The sequence below is a fragment of the Heptranchias perlo genome, chromosome 18 (assembly GCF_035084215.1).
Source record: "Heptranchias perlo isolate sHepPer1 chromosome 18, sHepPer1.hap1, whole genome shotgun sequence".
In the NCBI taxonomy this organism is placed as follows: Eukaryota; Metazoa; Chordata; class Chondrichthyes; order Hexanchiformes; family Hexanchidae; genus Heptranchias; species Heptranchias perlo.
Genome location: NC_090342.1, coordinates 37,392,656 through 37,409,576, shown reverse-complemented (window position 1 = coordinate 37,409,576; position 16,921 = coordinate 37,392,656). Strand labels below are relative to the sequence as shown.

At 42.2% G+C, this 16,921-nt stretch overlaps 1 protein-coding gene across 8 annotated transcripts in view; it reads left to right on the top strand.

Moving 5' to 3' along the window:
- Positions 1–16,921, top strand: part of LOC137334765 (ELKS/Rab6-interacting/CAST family member 1-like) — a 1,087,823-nt gene that overhangs the window by 286,738 nt on the left and 784,164 nt on the right. For 4 of the 8 annotated variants that reach the window (XM_067999704.1, XM_067999701.1, XM_067999700.1 and 1 more), the window contains one exon: positions 6,145–6,180. The exons of the other annotated variants lie outside the window; for them this stretch is intronic. In XM_067999704.1, the coding sequence (XP_067855805.1) occupies positions 6,145–6,180 (36 nt within the window). The remainder of the gene's footprint in view (positions 1–6,144; positions 6,181–16,921) is intronic. 8 annotated transcript variants of the gene reach the window in all.

Sequence of the window (16,921 nt, the reverse complement as noted above, 5' to 3'; positions counted from 1 at the left end):
GCAAAGATAGAGGAGGTTGGGGAAGAAGGATGAAAGTACAGTGGGGTGAGAGGCTGGGAAGCAAAGCTAGAGCTGGGTTGGAGGTTGGGGGTGTAGGAGGAAGTAGAGCGCCATTGGAGGAGGATGGAGGGGAGTGGGGGAGGGTCCAAACAGGAGCTGTCATCTTTTGACAGCAAATTGTAAAATATTAACTTTCCCTCAGTGCAATACACACTCTTGTAATGCTGATATGGCTGTAACTTTATTTCTGGTTGCCCCCCCCCCACCAAAATTTTGAGCAACGGTTTAACCTGTGTTTCAGCTTTTTTTCAAACTGCAAAAGCTCATATCCCATTATGATCTTCTGTTCAGTGTAGCAAGGGTCAGTTATAATGGATGCTTATTTTAATTATACTTGATCTCTCAGTTGCATGAAAGAATCATGCTCAAAGAGTTATACTATTGAAAAACCAAGCCGTATCACATCTGTATGTGGTATTCTTTTAAATACAGCTGCCTGCATTTGAAAATTGAAGATCAAGCTACATGTTTATTGCATTTCAAATTTAGTTGGCCAGACTCTAATTAAAATTATAATTTTGCTACTTTTTTTTTTACACACTCTTCTAATGGTCCCCACAACATGGGGTGACTTTTGTTTGCAGGTGCACGTCAGTGTAAAATGGTTAAGATTTGGTGCAAATCTCCAAGTGCTAATAGCACCCAATTTTCTTTTGTAAGTTAATTTCCATAATACAAGATTCAGACTTATATGGGTCTAGGGAGCTCCCATAGTTTTGGGAGAAGAAAATTACATATAACTGAAATTTAAAGGGATGGGGCCAATTGAAGGTGAATATCACAAAATGGGGACAAAAATTCTCAAAGCCTTGGGAGAGGCTCAAAAGATATTTCAACTTATTAGCTGAGGCTGAAGGGGCTTCTTCCACTCTTAACTTGCCTAAAAGTTAAATAAGTATCTAGCTAGTTACTGTAATAGTTTCTCGTACCAAGAGCACACACTGCACTTGCTGGCAGTTCAATCTAAACTCTAATTTTAAACGGTGACTGTTAGCTGAATGCTTGCTCACAATGCCAACTGTTATAGGACCTAGCTGGAAAATTTCTTCAAAGCTGGGCAGAACTCAAACACTTCAACACATTGTTGCCAAGTAAAATCCAATTGCCAGTGAGGGGAAAAACTGATTGGGGCTGCAAGAAAAGTATTCTGTTGAACTGCCTGCTATTTTAGCCATTTTCTCTGCACCTGCTGTGCCATTTTCAGTATTGTTTGCCACACCAATTCACTTCCCTAATTATACTTAACTTTTGATGGCATTGCTCATGGACAAAAATATGGAAAAAAGCTGTATCTCCCCAAAACTGTCTCATTAATCTCCCATTCTCTAATTCTTTCTCTCACCCTCCCCTGTTTTTTTCCCCCTCTTTTTGCCTATGTCTTTCTTTCTCTGAGTGCCTCTCACTTTTGTTTTATGTTTCTTGTTTTGATGCCCCACAATTGAACTTCAGGATGACCAAAGCCATTGTTTTCAAACCTTGCCAAAACCATTGCGCCCTTGCCATCAATCCATTGCCCTCCTGTATTGCTCACTCAGGTTGACTCAAACTGTACACAGGCTGAATATTATTTTCAGAGAGCTAAGTTTCAAACCCCATATTCTATCCATTTCCAAGACAGCCGACTTGCACATTTGCAAAGTTGCTTGCCTATGCCCTACCTTACCTCTACTGCCACCAAAGCTCTTATCTATGTGCCCACATCACCTCTGGACTTGACTTTTCCTATGCCTTCCTTGCCAGACACCTGATCTCCATTCGCCATAAACTACACACAACCTGGTAAATTTTACAAATGTTATATTCTCAACATGGAGCTTTGTATACCTTAAGTGCATATTGGGAATTTGGGTATAGAACCGCTGGATTTTCTGTTTAAAATTTTCCATCTGTCGATTTTAGATTTTCATGAAAAAGGGACAGAATCATAGGTTGGGATTTCAATCATCAGAATGATCCCAGAACCATATGTTAGCCCCACCTTCACTGACTTTCAACTTGAATCCAGCTGTGTTTTTATTGTGCAAAAATGTATACCAAATGACTTGTACAATAGAATACCATCATTATTACCTCTGAAATGCAGCCAATTTAGGATAATGCAAAGTGATATCATCTTTAATTATTCTTGCTAAAGAACTTGCCTTGAATGGCCTCTTCTGCTCCAATCTTCTTCTGACAGGCCTTCACCTAGTGGTAAAGTTGAAGTGGCTTTCCTGCTCAGGTGACAGTTAATATTGCAGTCGGTGCTCGATGATGTGATTGGACCATGATCTGCTTATTTAAGAAAGAACCCCGCTGTCGTTGGGTGGGTGGCTTAGCTGACTTGCCAGTAAAAATCCACAATGGCAGGAGCTGGGCAGGTCATCGGTGGGTAAGTCACCTGGTAGATTTTAACTATTACCCGCCAGTTTCTGCTAGGCAGCTAGGGTTAAAACCCTTCTCCCCAAGATAATGGCGGCTTCCACATTTCAGACTATTTTTGTAGGTGAGCCATATTTCAACATTCTATTGGCTTTGTTGATTGTTGTTCTGCATTGATTGGACATGCTGAGCATCACATCTACTAAAACTCCTAGATCTCTTTCAACTTTATCTTTAGATATTTCAGCACAATTCATGGAGTACATTTGTTATCCATTTTCCTTCCCATCTCTAGGAATGTAAGACAGGTACTAAGAGAGCCTCCCCAGCTATAGGAGCAGTTTCAAATCTTGAGGAATTTGGAATTTTAGAGAGAGTTAAAAGTTACTGAGGGCTGTTAATCAGGTCACTCCCATAAATGGTTCCAGTATCTTACATTCAGGATTGTATCCTTAATGCACAATCTCTAATGGTATGACAGCATAACCCAGGGGATCCTACTTGTCTTTGAGAGGCAGCAGAATAACACTACACCACTGTTAACTGTCAAACAAATGTATTAAACAGTAATGAAACAAGTGAATAGTAACAATAACACAACATATTATAGTAGTTGTTAAGCTTAGCTAGTTCCTTATTATGATGGAAAATAAATGGTTTGCAACTTTTTTGCAAAACTATTTTTATATTTTTTTTGTATAGTCGTTCTTTTTCCCTTTTCTCTCACCAATTACAGAAGTATCTGGTTCGCAAACGCTGTTCAGAAGTTTCAGACAGATTCACTTTGAAGACTATAAACAGGGTCATGCCTCTTTGAAAGCATGATATAGATTTACAGTCGAAAAAGAGGATAGCATGCCGGAAATCCCAAGAAAACTTATATTGAATTGGGGACAGGGACTCGATAAAATTAACATAGGTAAAGCAACAATAATGAAGAAAATAATAGCACTAAAGAGTGACAAATCCCCAGGACCAGATGGTTTCCATCCCAGGGTTTTAAAGGAAGTAGGTGAGCACATTGCAGATGCCCTAACTATAATCTTTCAAAGTTCTCTAGATTCAGGAACTGTCTCTCTGGATTGGAAAATTGCACATGTCACTCTGCTTTTTAAGAAAGGAGAGAGAGGGAAACCAGGGAATTATAGACCAGTTAGCCTAACATCTGTTGTGGGGAAAATGCTGGAGTCTATAATTAAGGATAGGGTGACTGAACACCTCGAGAATTTTCAGTTAATCAGAGAGAGCCAGCATGGATTTGTGAAAGGTAGGTCGTGCCTGACAAACCTGATTGAATTTTTTGAAGAGGTGACTAAAGTAGTGGATAGGGGAATGTCAATGGATGTTACTTATATGGACTTCCAGAAGGCATTTGATAAGGTTCCACATATGAGACTGTTAGCTAAGATAGAAGCCCATGGAATCGAGGGAAAAGTACGGACTTGGTTAGGAAGTTGGCTGAGTGAAAGGCGACAGAGAGTAGGGATAATGGGTAGGTACTCACATTGGTAGGATGTGACTAGTGGAGTCCCGCAGGGATCTGTCTTGGAGCCTCAATTATTCACAATATTTATTAACGACTTAGATGAAGGCATAGAAAGTCTCATATCTAAGTTTGCCAATGACACAAAGATTGGTGGCATTGTAAGCAGTGTAGATGAAAACATAAAATTACAAAGCGATATTGATAGATTAGGTGAATGGGCAGAACTGTGGCAAATGGAATTCATTGCAGACAAATGTGAAGTCATCCACTTTGGATCAAAAAAGGATAGAACAGGGTACTTTCGAAATGGTAAAAAGTTAATAACAGTGGATGTCCAAAGGGACTTAGGGGTTCAGGTACATAGATCATTGAAGTGTCATGAACAGGTGGAGAAAATAATCAATAAGGCAAATGGAATGCTGGCCTTTATATCTAGAGGACTAGAGTACAAGGGGGCAGAAGTTATGCTGCTGCTATACAAAACCCTGGTTAGACCGCACCTGGAGTACTGTGAGCAGTTCTGGGCACCGCACCTTCGGAAGGACATATTGGCCTTGGAGGGAGTGCAGCGTAGGTTTACTAGAATGATACCCGGACTTCAAGGGTTAAGTTACGAGGCGAGATTACACAAATTGGGGTTGTATTTTCTGGAGTTTCGAAGGTTAAGGGGTGATCTGATCGAAGTTTCTAAGATATTAAGGGGAACAGATAGGGTGGATAGAGAGAAACTATTTCCGCTGGTTGGGGAATTTAGGAATAGGGGGCGCAGTCTAAAAATTAGAGCCAGACCTTTCAGGAGCGAGATTAGAAAACATTTCTACACACAAAAGGTTGTAGAAGTTTGGAACTCTCTTCCGCAAACGACAATTGATACCAGCTCAATTGCTAAATTTAAATGTGAGATAGATAGCTTTTTGGCAACCAAAGGTATTAAGGGATATGGGCCAAAGGCAGGTATATGGAGTTAGATCACAGATCAACCATGATCTTATCAAATGGCAGAGCAGGCACGAGGGGCTGAATGGCCTACTCCTGTTCCTATGTTCCTATATTCAGTGATTTGAAAAAAGGAAGGCCGATAATTCCTTCTGAGGCAAGAAACAGAGCCAATCAGAATTTAAGTAACTGACTGTTAATTTCAAAAAGCTACTAATCAGATAAATATCTGAACAAATCACATAGCATATTTATATTTGAATTGAATGGCTTGGCTCCTTCCTGAAATTACTATCTGGCAACAACTGACAAACCATTGCAACAATGTATAGAGTTAAGCTAGGACTTGATTTTTGAGTGTGAAGCTGTTTTTTAACCCTTTATGTATTGTGACAGAATTAAGTAAGTCAATACCAAACTAAATCTTGGACAAAGATGCTTCATTTTTGCCACAGACTCAGTCAGATTTTTTCCCCTTCTCTTGTGTTTGCTTACTTCGTTCTGTGTCTCCTACTGATGATCCAGTTGAGATTGGAAACTTGTGGTATAGGAAATGATAACTGCAGACCTGCATCCTGGCACTTCATAGCACACAGATTGGACCACAGCTACTCAATTAGTATAAGATTATTGCTTCAACTTGTGCCAGCAGGTGATACAATCTAGGTTCTTAATCACGATCCCTCACAAGACAGATTCTTAATTAGCCAAGTCTTCAGGAGGAGGGAGAATTGAGATGCTTGGTATGTCGTGCCTGAACAGATTTCTAAAAATAATGTCAAGTCTTCTTTTAGCTAGAAATTGTTCTACGTATGTGTGGTTAATTGCTTCATTTATCTCTTGGACTTTAAGACATAAATCCAAATTGAATTCTGGATTTTGGAGTTCTTGCTTTTAAAAGCCCCTTTTAAAAAAAAATATAAAAATCTTGCTGTTGACATTACTGATGCAATAAAGTATTACCTAATAGAAACTTTCAGTATTTTAGAGTGTATTTGATATATATGTAAAAAACTAAAGTGTTTGAGCTTGTACTCAAAAAAAATGAACAAATAAGTCATTTCATTCAATTTTACTTTTGAGACTGACATTGAACCCACAAAATGCCTTGGTTTTATAAAACTACAGAGCAGGATTGTCTTCTATTCGTCTTACATTTGTTCTGCAGACCGAACCTATTTAACTTGTTTAAGTTAGGTATTTTCCTGCTGTTGCTCTCATCTTTTTTTCTTTGTTTCTCTCTTAATTTCCCACCTGTTCCCCTGTCTCTTCTTCTTCATCTCTCCCTTCCCCTTCTCTAGAGCACTGAACAGCTGTCGCGTCACTCATCTACAACAGTAAGTGCATCTCAAGCTACAGTTGCGAATGTGTTTTTTTTACTGCTTTGTTAATCTGCTTGCACCAATTTATGTATACAGTACTTGGAAGTGTTTGCCACTTCAATGGAGCAGTGAAAACCTGTACCAGTGTGGTGTGCTTCTTATTCAGTTTGAGTACAGGTCTAGCTCCAGCTGGGCTGCTGATTGCTAATTACTACTTTCTCCTAAATTTAAGCAGTTTCTTGGGATGAAAATTTTCCAGCGACTGCTACCAGGAGGTCACAATTGTTCAACAAAACATTACATTTTGAAATTTTCATTACCATCAGATGCCACAAGAGCATATTGTGTACTTGTATAACTTGCTGGTGAGATCTAGTAACAGAGAACATGATATGACATCTGCATATGTTGAAACCAGGAATTTCTAACTTCCAAACCAAAAGCTCCAAAGATGACAGGTCCTTGTAATAGTGATTCTGCTAACAGATCAACAATTTAACTGGCATTATTGTACTGTTTTATGTTTTAGTTGGTAGGTGCTGAAGGTATTGATGGCACTCACTTCAAATCATCTTAAAATGTATAATTTAATATCTCATATGTATCGATAGAACTGTGAAGATATTCCTGATATCCATATTTATCATAAAGACAATTATTGAAACCGTTATATTTTAAATGTGGTTTCAATAAAATATTCACGGAAGCAGTACAGAACAATAAATGAGATACGAGCTGATTTTTCACTCCAGTTGCCTGACAAGTGCAGCGTACCAGAGGTGTGCTGCTCCTGTGAGGTGAGAAATCCACTGAATTTTCCTGGCCCAGGTCGTTTGCATATCCTGGATATTCTGTTCCAGTTCAGAGCAGCAGCCAGAAGGCCTGGAGGTCGCAACATCATGCTGGGAGGGGAAAGTAATTTTCTATCCTTCATATAGCTCCTGCCTCCTTTGATCTTCAGGGTGGTCCTGTGACTCCTGGAGACTCCCTGGTCTGTAAAGCATACTGACGCAAGCTCCACTGCCAGCGTCTTTGGGGTGTACTGAGAGGAAAGTGAGGCAGGAGGTTTGGGAGCGGCCACTCTTGCCTCACCAGTATGTCAACACTAGGCCTGCACCTACTCCAGTTGCAGGCTTAATCCTGCCCATTTTAGGAACCCCATAAATTCCAGGGCAGTATTGTAGGGTAGAGACTTGTGTAATGGGTTTCTGCCTTCATTCCCTCTTTGTTGCGTTTGGAACTGAATGCTCTCCACGCGCAAAAAAAGGGAAAAACTACCTTATGATCTCCAACCCTCAGACTAACTGTAACTATGCTTTGCTGCTCATGAGCAGGGCTACTGAAAAAGCACAGCCATACTTTTTTTGGTGGAATCTACAAAAAAACTGACCCTCCTATGAAAATTGTCATCCTCCACTCCTTGATGCGTCCCCCACAGTTGCTTCTCTCATGGCCTTATTGCTTTCACTGCTCAGCTTGTTATGCTGAACATACTCACTTTGCCAGCGGTGTTTATTAATTTGTTCCCGGAAGAAAATCTTGCCAAATTAGAGTTGGAGGAACTTGGCCTTTGGGATAAAGTACGTTTAAAGTTGGGGTTAGAGTTGGTCTTAAAATTAGGTAAATTTATTTCAGGGTCAATTTCATTTCATTGACCAGGAATGTTTGTTTCATCTGTACCAGATGAGTTTGCTGGGAAGGGGAGAAATGGATAGATCAGAGACCAATATATTTCATGACATATTAATGCAAGGATTTTTTTCTTGATTTGGACAGACAGTTTTGAAAAAATTAATTGAGTCATATGCACAAAGATACTATATTTTCAGAAAAAAATAAGTTGCTCTTTGATTTTATGTGTATATCATGGAGTACTCATGAAAACCTAAAGATTGAAATGAAAAGCATAAGGTCAAAGATCATGGGGTGATGTCAAAACGAAGTGGGGTTCAATGTTACAGTGGCAGGTTCAAAGGTTACAGAAGCCAGGAGGGTCAGTACCAGCTTAATCACTGGAAAGGAAGGAGAAAAGAAGAGTGCTTTCATAAACTTGGGAGGAGAGGAAAGATGGAGTGCTTCCCTCAAGGGAAGGAGTGGGAACACTCATATAAACAATTGTAAATGAGGGGAAGTTGTTCACTGGTGGGAAATTTGAATAAAATTTTAGTATTGTGCACATCTACAAAGACTTTGCCATAACCAGAACCACAGGAAAATTAAAATTGTTCTTTGATAATTTTTAGCAGTCCGACTTAACTACAGTGTGCTCATATCTATCCACAATTTTCCTGCAAGAAAAAAGAGAAAATCTCCACAATATTTGGCAGTCTCTATAATTTGCATAACAATCTCCTCCAGTGTTTTTTCAGTGGTCCTGCACATGGGCCTTCTGGTTGTGGAGAAGAAGCTTAGCAGGAGATATAGGCATTACGGAAGAATGTGGCAATGGCAGTAACATCTCCTCCTCTATTGACAGGTTAAGCAAATGGGCAAAAATTTGGCAGATGGAATATAATGTGGGAAAATGTGAAGTCGTCCACTTTGGGAGGAAAAATAAAAAAGCAACATATTATTTGAATGGAGAAATACTACAAAATGCTGCGGTACAGAGGGATCTGGGTGTCCTCGTACATGAAACACAAAAAGTCAACGTACAGGTGCAGCAGGTAATCTGGAAGGCAAACAAAATATTGGCCTTTATTTCTAGGGGGATGGAATATAAAAGCAGGGAAGTCATGCTACAACTGTACAGGGTGCTGGTGAGACCACACCTGGAGTACTGCGTACAGCTCTGGTGCCCTTATTTAAGGAAGGACATACTTGCATTGGAAGCAGTTCAGAGAAGGTTCACCAGGTTGATTCTGGGTATGGAAGGGTTGTCTTATGAGGAAAGAATGAACAGGTTGGCCTATACTCATTGGAGTTTAGAAGAATGAGAGGAGATCTTATTGAAACATACAAGATTCTGAGGGGACTCGATAGGGTAGATACTGAGAGGATGTTACCCCCCATGGGGGAATCGAAAACTAGGGGGCATAGTCTCAGAATAAGAGGTTGCCGGTTTCAGACAGAAATGAGGAGGAATTTCTTCCCCCAGAGGGTCATGAATCTTTGGAATTCGTTACCCCAAAAAGCTGTGGAGCCTGAGTCATTGAATACATTCAAGGCTGAGTTAGACAAACTTTTGATCAGCAAGGGAGTCAAAGGATGTGGGGAAAAGGCGGGAAAGTGGAGTTGAGGTAAAAATCAGATCGGCCATGATCTCATTGAATGGTGGAGCAGGCTCAAGGGGCCGAATGGCCTACTCCTGCTCCAATCTCTCATGGTCCTCCTCATTTGCAGCATTGTTCTGCTGCTGAGCCTAAGTGGCTTGCCCTTCTTCCTCTTTTCCATTAACAGAGAAAGATCAATTCATTGCAATCAGAGGACTATACTGCAGTGCTCCCCCAGACCTCTCCGGACACCTGGAATTAATGGAAAATTGGGTGGGTTCCTTTGTGTGTGTGTATTCCGACCTGCCTGGTTTGCTGATATTCGTTGCGTCCAGGTGATCCTTTGTGCCTGGATGCAGACACAGGAAAATCTTGCCTTATAGCTCAATGGGTTAGCACTGCAGACTTGGATTCAAATCCAGCTCAGATTGATGGGATAAAAGCCTTTTCCTGCAATGTGAAGTATATTTGAAGATAAGAACATAAGAAATAGGAGCAGGAGTAGGCCAATCGGCCCCTTGAGCCTGCTCCGCCATTCAATAAGATCATGGCTGATCTGATCCTAACCTCAAATCTAAATTCATGTCCAATTTCCTGCCCGCTCCCCGTAACCCCTAATTCCCTTTACTTCTAGAAAACTGTCTATTTCTGTTTTAAATTTATTTAATGTTGTAGCTTCCACAGCTTCCTGGGGCAGCAAATTCCACAGATCTACTACCCTCTGAGTGAAGAAGTTTCTCCTCATCTCAGTTTTGAAAGAGTAGCCCCTTATTCTAAGATTATGCCCCCTAGTTCTAGTTTCACCCATCCTTGGGAACATCCTTACCACATCCACCCGGTCAAGCCCCTTCACAATCTTATATGTTTCAATAAGATCGCCTCTCATTCTTCTGAACTCCAATGAGTAGAGTCCCAATCTACTCAACCTCTCCTCATATGTCCGCCCCCTCATCCCCGGGATTAACTGAGTGAACCTTTTGTACTGCCTCGAGAGCAAGTATGTCTTTTCTTAAGTATGGAGACCAAAACTGTATGCAGTATTCCAGGTGTGGTCTCACCAATACCTTATATAACTGCAGCAATACCTCCCTGTTTTTATATTCTATCCCCCTAGCAATAAAAGCCAACATTCCGTTGGCCTTCTTGATCACCTGCTGCACCTGCATACTAAATTTTTTGATTTTCTTGCACTAGGACCCCCAGATCCCTTTGTACTGCAGTACTTTCCAGTTTCTCGCCATTAAGATAATAACTTGCTCTCTGATTTTTCCTGCCAAAGTGCATAACCTCACATTTTCCAATATTGTATTGCATCTGCCAAATCTCCGCCCACTCACCCAGCCTGTCTATATCCCCTTGTAGGTTTTTTATGTCCTCCTCACTCTCTACTTTCCCTCCCATCTTTGCATCATTGGCAAACTTTGATATGTTACACTCGGTCCCCTCCTCCAAATCGTTAATATAGATTGTAAAGAGTTGGGGACCCAGCATCGACCCCTGCGGAACACCACTGGCTACTGGTTGCCAGTCCGTGAATGAACCATTTATCCCAACTCTCTGCTTCCTGTTAGATAACCAATCCTCCACCCATGCCAGAATATTACCCCCAATCCAGTGATTCTTTACCTTGAGCAATAATCTTTTATGTGGCACCTTGTCGAATGCCTTCTGGAAGTCTAAATACACTACGTCGACTGGTTCCCCTTTATCCACCCTGTACGTTATGTCCTCAAAGAACTCAAGCAAAATTGTCAGACATGACTTCCCCTTCATAAAGCCAGGCTGACTTTGTCCTGTTAAATTATGTTTATCCAAATGTTCCGCTACTGACTCCTTAATAATAGACTCCAAAATTTTACCCACCACAGATGTTAGACGAACTGGTCTATAATTTCCAGCTTTCTGCCCACTACCCTTTTTAAATAAGGGTGTTACATTAGCAGTTTTCCAATCTGCCGGGACCTTTGCCGAGTCCAGAGAATTTTGGAAAATTATTACCAAAGCTTGCACAATCCCTACTGCCACTTCCCTCAAGACCCTCGGATGTAAGCCATCAGGTCCAGGGGATTTATTCGCCTTGAGTCCCATTAATTTAGTGAGTACCAATTCCTTAGTGATTTTAATCGTATTTAGCTCCTCCCCCCCCCCCCCAGAGCCCCCTGTTTGTCCAGTGTTGGGATATTCTTAGTGTCCTCTACCGTAAAGAATGAAACAAAATATTTGTTCAGCATTTTTGCCATCTCCATGTTTCCCACCATTAATTTCCCGGTCTCATCCTCTAAGGGACCTACGTTTGCCTCAGCCACCCTTTTTCTTTTTATGTAACTATAGAAACTCTTGCTATCTGTTTTTATATTTTTTGCTACTTTATTTTCATAATCTATCTTCCCTTTCTTAATCAATCCTTTAGTTACTTTTTGCTGTCTTTTGAAGACTTCCCAATCTTCTATCCTCCCACTAAGTTTGGCTACCTTATATGTCCTTGTTTTTAGTCGGATACTATCCTTAATTTCTTTACTTAGCCACGGATGGCTGTCATTTCTTTTACACCCTTTTTTCCTCAGTGGAATATATATTTTGTGAAAGTTGTAAAATAACTCCTTAAATGTACACCACTGCTCATGTACCGTCTTACCCTTTAATCTATTTTCCCAGTCCACTTTAATCAATTCCGCTCTCATACCATCATAGTCTCCTTTATTCAAGCTCAGTACGCTTGTTTGAGAACCAACCTTCTCACCCTCGAATTGGATATGGAATGTAACCATGTTATGGTCACTCATTCCGAGGGGATCCTTAACTAGGACATTATTAATTAATCCTGGCTCATTACACAGGACCAGGTCCAAGGTTGCCTGCCCCCTTGTAGGATCAGTTACATACTGCTCAAGAAATCCATCCCGAATACATTTTCAATTTCTTTCCCAGGGGTCTGACTGTACTGCATAAAACTGCGCATACTTTACCACAAATTTACAAATTGGCTGTCTCAACCAGAGAGGCCACAGGGAAATCGCAGGTGGGAAATGGAAAATTTCACACTGATGCAAAAAGAGGTGCTTTTTTGCTGTTGCATTTAAAAATAAATTCAAGGGATAGAATAGTGAAATTTTTACTTTTCACTTAGTTCTTCTGTGTCAACCTGTGAATATTTGATACTGGTGCTGGGTGCCCAAAATGGAAAAATGTTCTTGTTGCACAGCACTGAGATCCTTCAACCTGGCAGTGGTTAAGTCCATCATTAGTAAATGCATATTGAACAGCATATAAAATAAGTTTCCCATTGGCGATTTCCCCTACCTTTGCTTCCTGCAAGAAGAGGAGGAAGAGGAATGGAGGGAGGCCAGGTTGGACGGCTAGACCAAAAATGCATGGCACCTACCTGCCAATATCCCCCCCCACTTAATGATTAACAACACAGGCATAGAGGCTTCTGCCTGTATTTGCCCAAGAAACAGCAACAGCAGCCTGAAGTGCATGTGGAGGACAATTGTGCCGCACTGACACAGGAGACATTTTTGAGATTATCATCTCTGGCCACTGCACCAACAGTCCTGTTTACTTCTTCCCCTCACACAACTAATTGCTTTCATCTACAGAACCTACTCTATTATTTTACACAGGCCCTGTTCATACCACCTGAGGAAAGACACTTTCAAACCTTGCCATGAACAAAGAATGCACACACAGCTTCTGTGCCAACATAATTTTAATGCAAACCCACAACTTGTGTATATCCCCACCATCACAGAAGCCAGTCTTCAGCCAATTCGATTCACTCCATGTGATATCAAGAAACGGCTGAGTGCATTGGATACAGCAAAGGCTATGGGCCCTGACAACATCCCGGCTGTAGCGCTGAAGACTTGTGCTCCAGAACTAGCTGCGCCTCCAGCCAAGCTGTTCCAGTACAGCTATAACACTGGCATCTACCAGACAATGTGGAAAATTACCCAGGTATGTCCTGTCCATCAAAAGCAGACAAATCCAATCTGGCCAATTACCGCCCCATCAGTCTACTCTCAATCATCAGTAAAGTGATGGAAGGTGTCGTTGACAGTGCTATCAAGTGGCACTTACTCACCAATAACCTGCTCACCGATGCTCAGTTTGGGTTCCGCCAGGACCACTCGGCTCCAGACCTCATAACAGCCTTGGTCCAAACATGGACAAAAGAGCTGAATTCCAGAGGTGAGGTGAGAGTGACTGCCCTTGACATCAAGGTGGCATTTGACTGAGTGTGGCACCAAGGAGCCCTAGTAAAATTGAAGTCAATGGGAATCAGGGGGAAAACTCTCCAGTGGCTGGAGTCATACCTAGCACAAAGGAAGATGGTAGTGGTTGTTGGAGGCTAATCATCTCAGCCCCAAGGCATTCCTCAGGGCAGTGTCCTCGGCCCAACCGCCTTCAGCTGCTTCATCAATGATCTTCCCTCCATCATAAGGTCAGAAATGGGGATGTTCGCTGATGATTGCACAGTGTTCAGTTCCATTCGCAACCCCTCAAATAATGAAGCAGTCCGAGCCTGCATGCAGCAAGACCTGGACAACATCCAGGCTTGGGCTCGTAAGTGGCAAGTAACATTCGCGCCAGACAAGTGCCAGGCAATGACCATCTCCAACAAGAGAGAATCTAACCATCTCTCCTTGACATTCAACGGCATTACCATCGCCTAATCCCCTACCATCAACATCCTGGGGGTCACCATTGACCAGAAACTTAACTGGAGCAGCCATTTAAATACTGTGGCTGCAAGAGCAGGTCAGAGGCAGGGTATTCTGCAGCGAGTGACTCACCTCCTGACTCCCCCAAGCCTTTCCACCATCTACAAGGCACAAGTCAGGAGTGTGATGGAATACTCTCCACTTGCCTGGATGAGTGCAGCTCCAACAACACTCATGAAGCTCGACACCATCCAGGACAAAGCAGCCCACTTGATTGGCACCCCATCCACCACCCTAAACATTCACTCCCTTCACCACCGGCACACAGTGGCTGCAGTGTGTACTATCCACAGGATGCACTGCAGCAACTCGCCAAGGCTTCTTCGACAGCACCTCCCAAACCCGCGACCTCTACCGCCTAGAAGGACAAGAGCAGCAGGTACATGGGAACAACACCACCTGCACATTCCCCTCCAAGTCACACACCTTCCCGACTTGGAAATGTATCGCCGTTCCTTCATCGTCGCTGGGTCAAAATCCTGGAACTCCCTTCCTGAATCTTCACCACACGGACTGCAGCGGTTCAAGAAGACGGCTCACCACCACCTTCTCAAGGGCAATTAAGGATGGGCAATAATTGCCGGCCTCACCAGCAACGCCCACATCCCATGAAGAAATTTAAAAAAATATGCCAAATGCTTCTTACCACTGTGCCTCCCCCAATGCCAATGTGCAACATGTGAAATTTTAAGGCCAACCTCGTGTCTTTCTTATGTGCTTCCTGAGTGGGAGAATTGCGGGAGGTGGCTGGCTGCTGTGTGTTAATATGAGCTTCTTAGGATTGAGGTGGCTTTTGTCTCATGGTAGCTGATTTCTGAAATGGACCTTTTCTGCTGCTACATGGGCAACCTTGTCCTGCCTCCTTTCTGCCATGCGTGCAAACATCTGAGTGCGCTGGTGGGAGGGCATGCATGCATATGCGACAGCACTGTCATATAAGCATATAACTACCATGCCACTAGTAGAACTATAGAGGTTTGCAGTGCAAAAGGTCGCAATTTGCCACATGTTGTCTGTGCCAGCTGTTTTGCTGGAGGAATCCAAAATGAATCCCACTGGCCTGCCCGTAGCCCCATAGCCCTGAATCATCGTCTGCTTCAAGTATTTATTCTCTTTTCATTTAAAGGTAAAATGGTCTCTGCCTCAACCACTCCATGTGGCAAAACATTCCATACTCCATGAATCCACTGTGTAAAAGGAATTTCTCCTAACTTCTCTCCTTCTTCTCTTAGTATCAGTTTTAAATTGATGGTGCCTCATTATTGATTCCCCAACCAGAGGAAATTGTCTTTTGCTATTCACCCTAACAAAACCCTTTATAATTTTAAAAACCTCCATTAAATCTCCTCTTTGCTCCAGTGGACATAGTCCCAGTATCTCACGTCTTTCCTCATAACTATTGTTTTCCATCTTGAACCTTATCCTAGTGAATCTATGCTGTACTGTATGGCTTTAATGTCCTTTCTGTAATCGGCCACCCAACACTTCACACTTTAATTATGGCTAACCATTGGCTTGCACAATTTTATCATTACCTCTTGACTCTTGTGTGCCCCTATTTATAAAACCCAAAATGCTATTGGCCTTTATGATTTGATGTACCTGCACTTGCACTTTCAGGGAACTATTTATTTGTGCCTCCTGCTGTCTCTATTCACCAACAGCTTTTGCCATCCTTCCATCATCTTTATACTCCCGTTGCCTGTTTTTCCTCCCAAAATGCATTACCTCACACTTTTCCACATCAGCATGGAAGGCTACAAGGCTACGGACCAAGTGCTGTAAAGTGGGATTAGGCTGGATAGCTCTTTTTCGGCCGGCACAGACATGATGGATCGAATGGCCTCCTTTTGTGCTGTAAATTTCTCTGATTCTATGATAATTGACAGCTGCCACTTGTCTGTCCATTCTGCTAACCTGTCTATATCTTCCTGAAGTCATTTACAGTCCTACTTGTTTGCTCAGCCACCTACTTTTGTGTCATTGGCACATTTCAAAATCATGCTTCCGATGCCCAAGTCCAAATTATCTATAAATGCTGAGGGGGAAAAAAAGTGGACCCACGCTGACTGCTGCATACACCACTTCTCATGCACTAGCTGTTTTTGAACACTGATCTGTAGGAAAGCAGACCTAATGGTGTCAATGAGATCAGTGAAGCCCTGTGAGATACTTAATCTGTAACTCAGTCCCAACTGCTTGGAGCATCTCCAGTTTGGCAACCCAGGCCTCTTGGCAGCAGTCTGAGCATCCAAGGGGAAAATATAGACAATAACTTGCATTTATATAGTGCCTTTAAAGTACTAAAAGGATCCAAGGACCTCTGTTATGGTGACATCCACTGCAGGTCTTCCTGGAGCTGCCACGCACTTCAGTGTGGGCTGCAGTGGTGAGACACCATCCATCAAAGTGCTGCAGGTGTGGATGGTGGACTCCTCCAATTGGCCAGCATCTGCTGCATCAGAAACCATCCCAAATGACTGCATATATGTTCTGCAAGCATCCTTCTTTTAAAAACAGGACCCATTGGAACTGCATCTTTGGGCTCTTTAGCCAGGGATGACATCTTCTGACCTGGTGAGCAACATCTTCCTCCTCATCTTCCAAATGTTCCTGCCCAAGTACTTTGTTTACCCAGTGCACTTCCCTTTGCCTTATTCTTTATTTCCCCTTGGGTGGATGTCTGTGGCCTGGCGCTTGAGAGGGAAAGAGTGGCTGATGTCATATATTCTAAAGTGCTGACAGGGCCAGATGCAGAGGGGTCTATTTATTCTACCTCTGCTTTTTCCTCAGCCGTATATAGAGGAGGAAGACAGGTTG